Source organism: Charadrius vociferus, unplaced genomic scaffold (assembly GCF_000708025.1).
Source record: "Charadrius vociferus isolate BGI_N301 unplaced genomic scaffold, ASM70802v2 scaffold567, whole genome shotgun sequence".
Lineage (NCBI taxonomy): Eukaryota > Metazoa > Chordata > Aves > Charadriiformes > Charadriidae > Charadrius > Charadrius vociferus.
The window spans coordinates 768,037-768,804 of NW_009649304.1; the positions used below are offsets into that span (position 1 = coordinate 768,037).

The 768-nt window shown below is 59.9% G+C and overlaps 1 protein-coding gene across 1 annotated transcript in view; it reads right to left on the reverse strand.

Annotated features, from left to right (window-relative positions):
* LOC104290097 (beta-crystallin B3-like) overlaps positions 1-768 on the reverse strand; it is a 369,903-nt gene that overhangs the window by 368,601 nt on the left and 534 nt on the right. Inside the window, exon 2 of the mRNA XM_009889159.1 lies at positions 321-403. Coding sequence (XP_009887461.1) covers positions 321-403 — 83 coding nt within the window. The remainder of the gene's footprint in view (positions 1-320; positions 404-768) is intronic.

Sequence of the window (768 nt, forward strand, 5' to 3'; positions counted from 1 at the left end):
TGGGGCGGCCCAGCCACAAACGCAGCGAGCAGCGTCTCCTCCTGCCGGGCAGCAGCAAATCCCCCGGCCGGAGACTCCCTCCGCAGCCCCGCACCAATCAGCTCGGCGGGCGAGGGGAACGTTTATCAGAGCGGTGACACTAATTATCAGAGCGGTGACGCTAACGCGGTGCCGCATCAGGAGAGCCGGAGGCCGTTTGCTTTCCCAGTACAACCCGCAGTGCCCTCAGACTGGTACCAGCCTGGTGCACGCACGCTGCAACGCACGGTGACCTGCAGCATCACCCAAAGTCCATCCGTAACCAGTTGCCCCCAGTATACCTTGTAATTGCCAACTCGCTCGCCAGCACCCTCCCCAGTCGCCATCTGCTCGGGGGGACTTTGCTGCTCAGTCATTGTGCCTGGAAAACCCAAGTTGTAGGAGGTTAACACAGCATCGCTTTCATGTGAGGTATCAGCCTTTAAATTATAAAGCACTTAATAAAACACAGAAGATGAAGCTGCCACGGGAGCAGGTAGCAAAAGTTAACACAATTCCCCCGAGTGCGGCAGCTATAAATCCCCCGGGACGTCCAGGCTAGAAGGAAGCACTCCGTTATCCATCCTCCTCTCCCTCCTGCGCAGGGGCCCTGCATCCTCCCCCGGGCATCACCGCGGGGCCGCAGAGCCCCTGCCCCAACCGAGCCATCTTCCAGGTGACACAGAGCCCGCTCTGAGCCTGGGCAGCTCGCCCGGTGGCTCAGTTAAACTCATGTCTAACAGCCTGGCC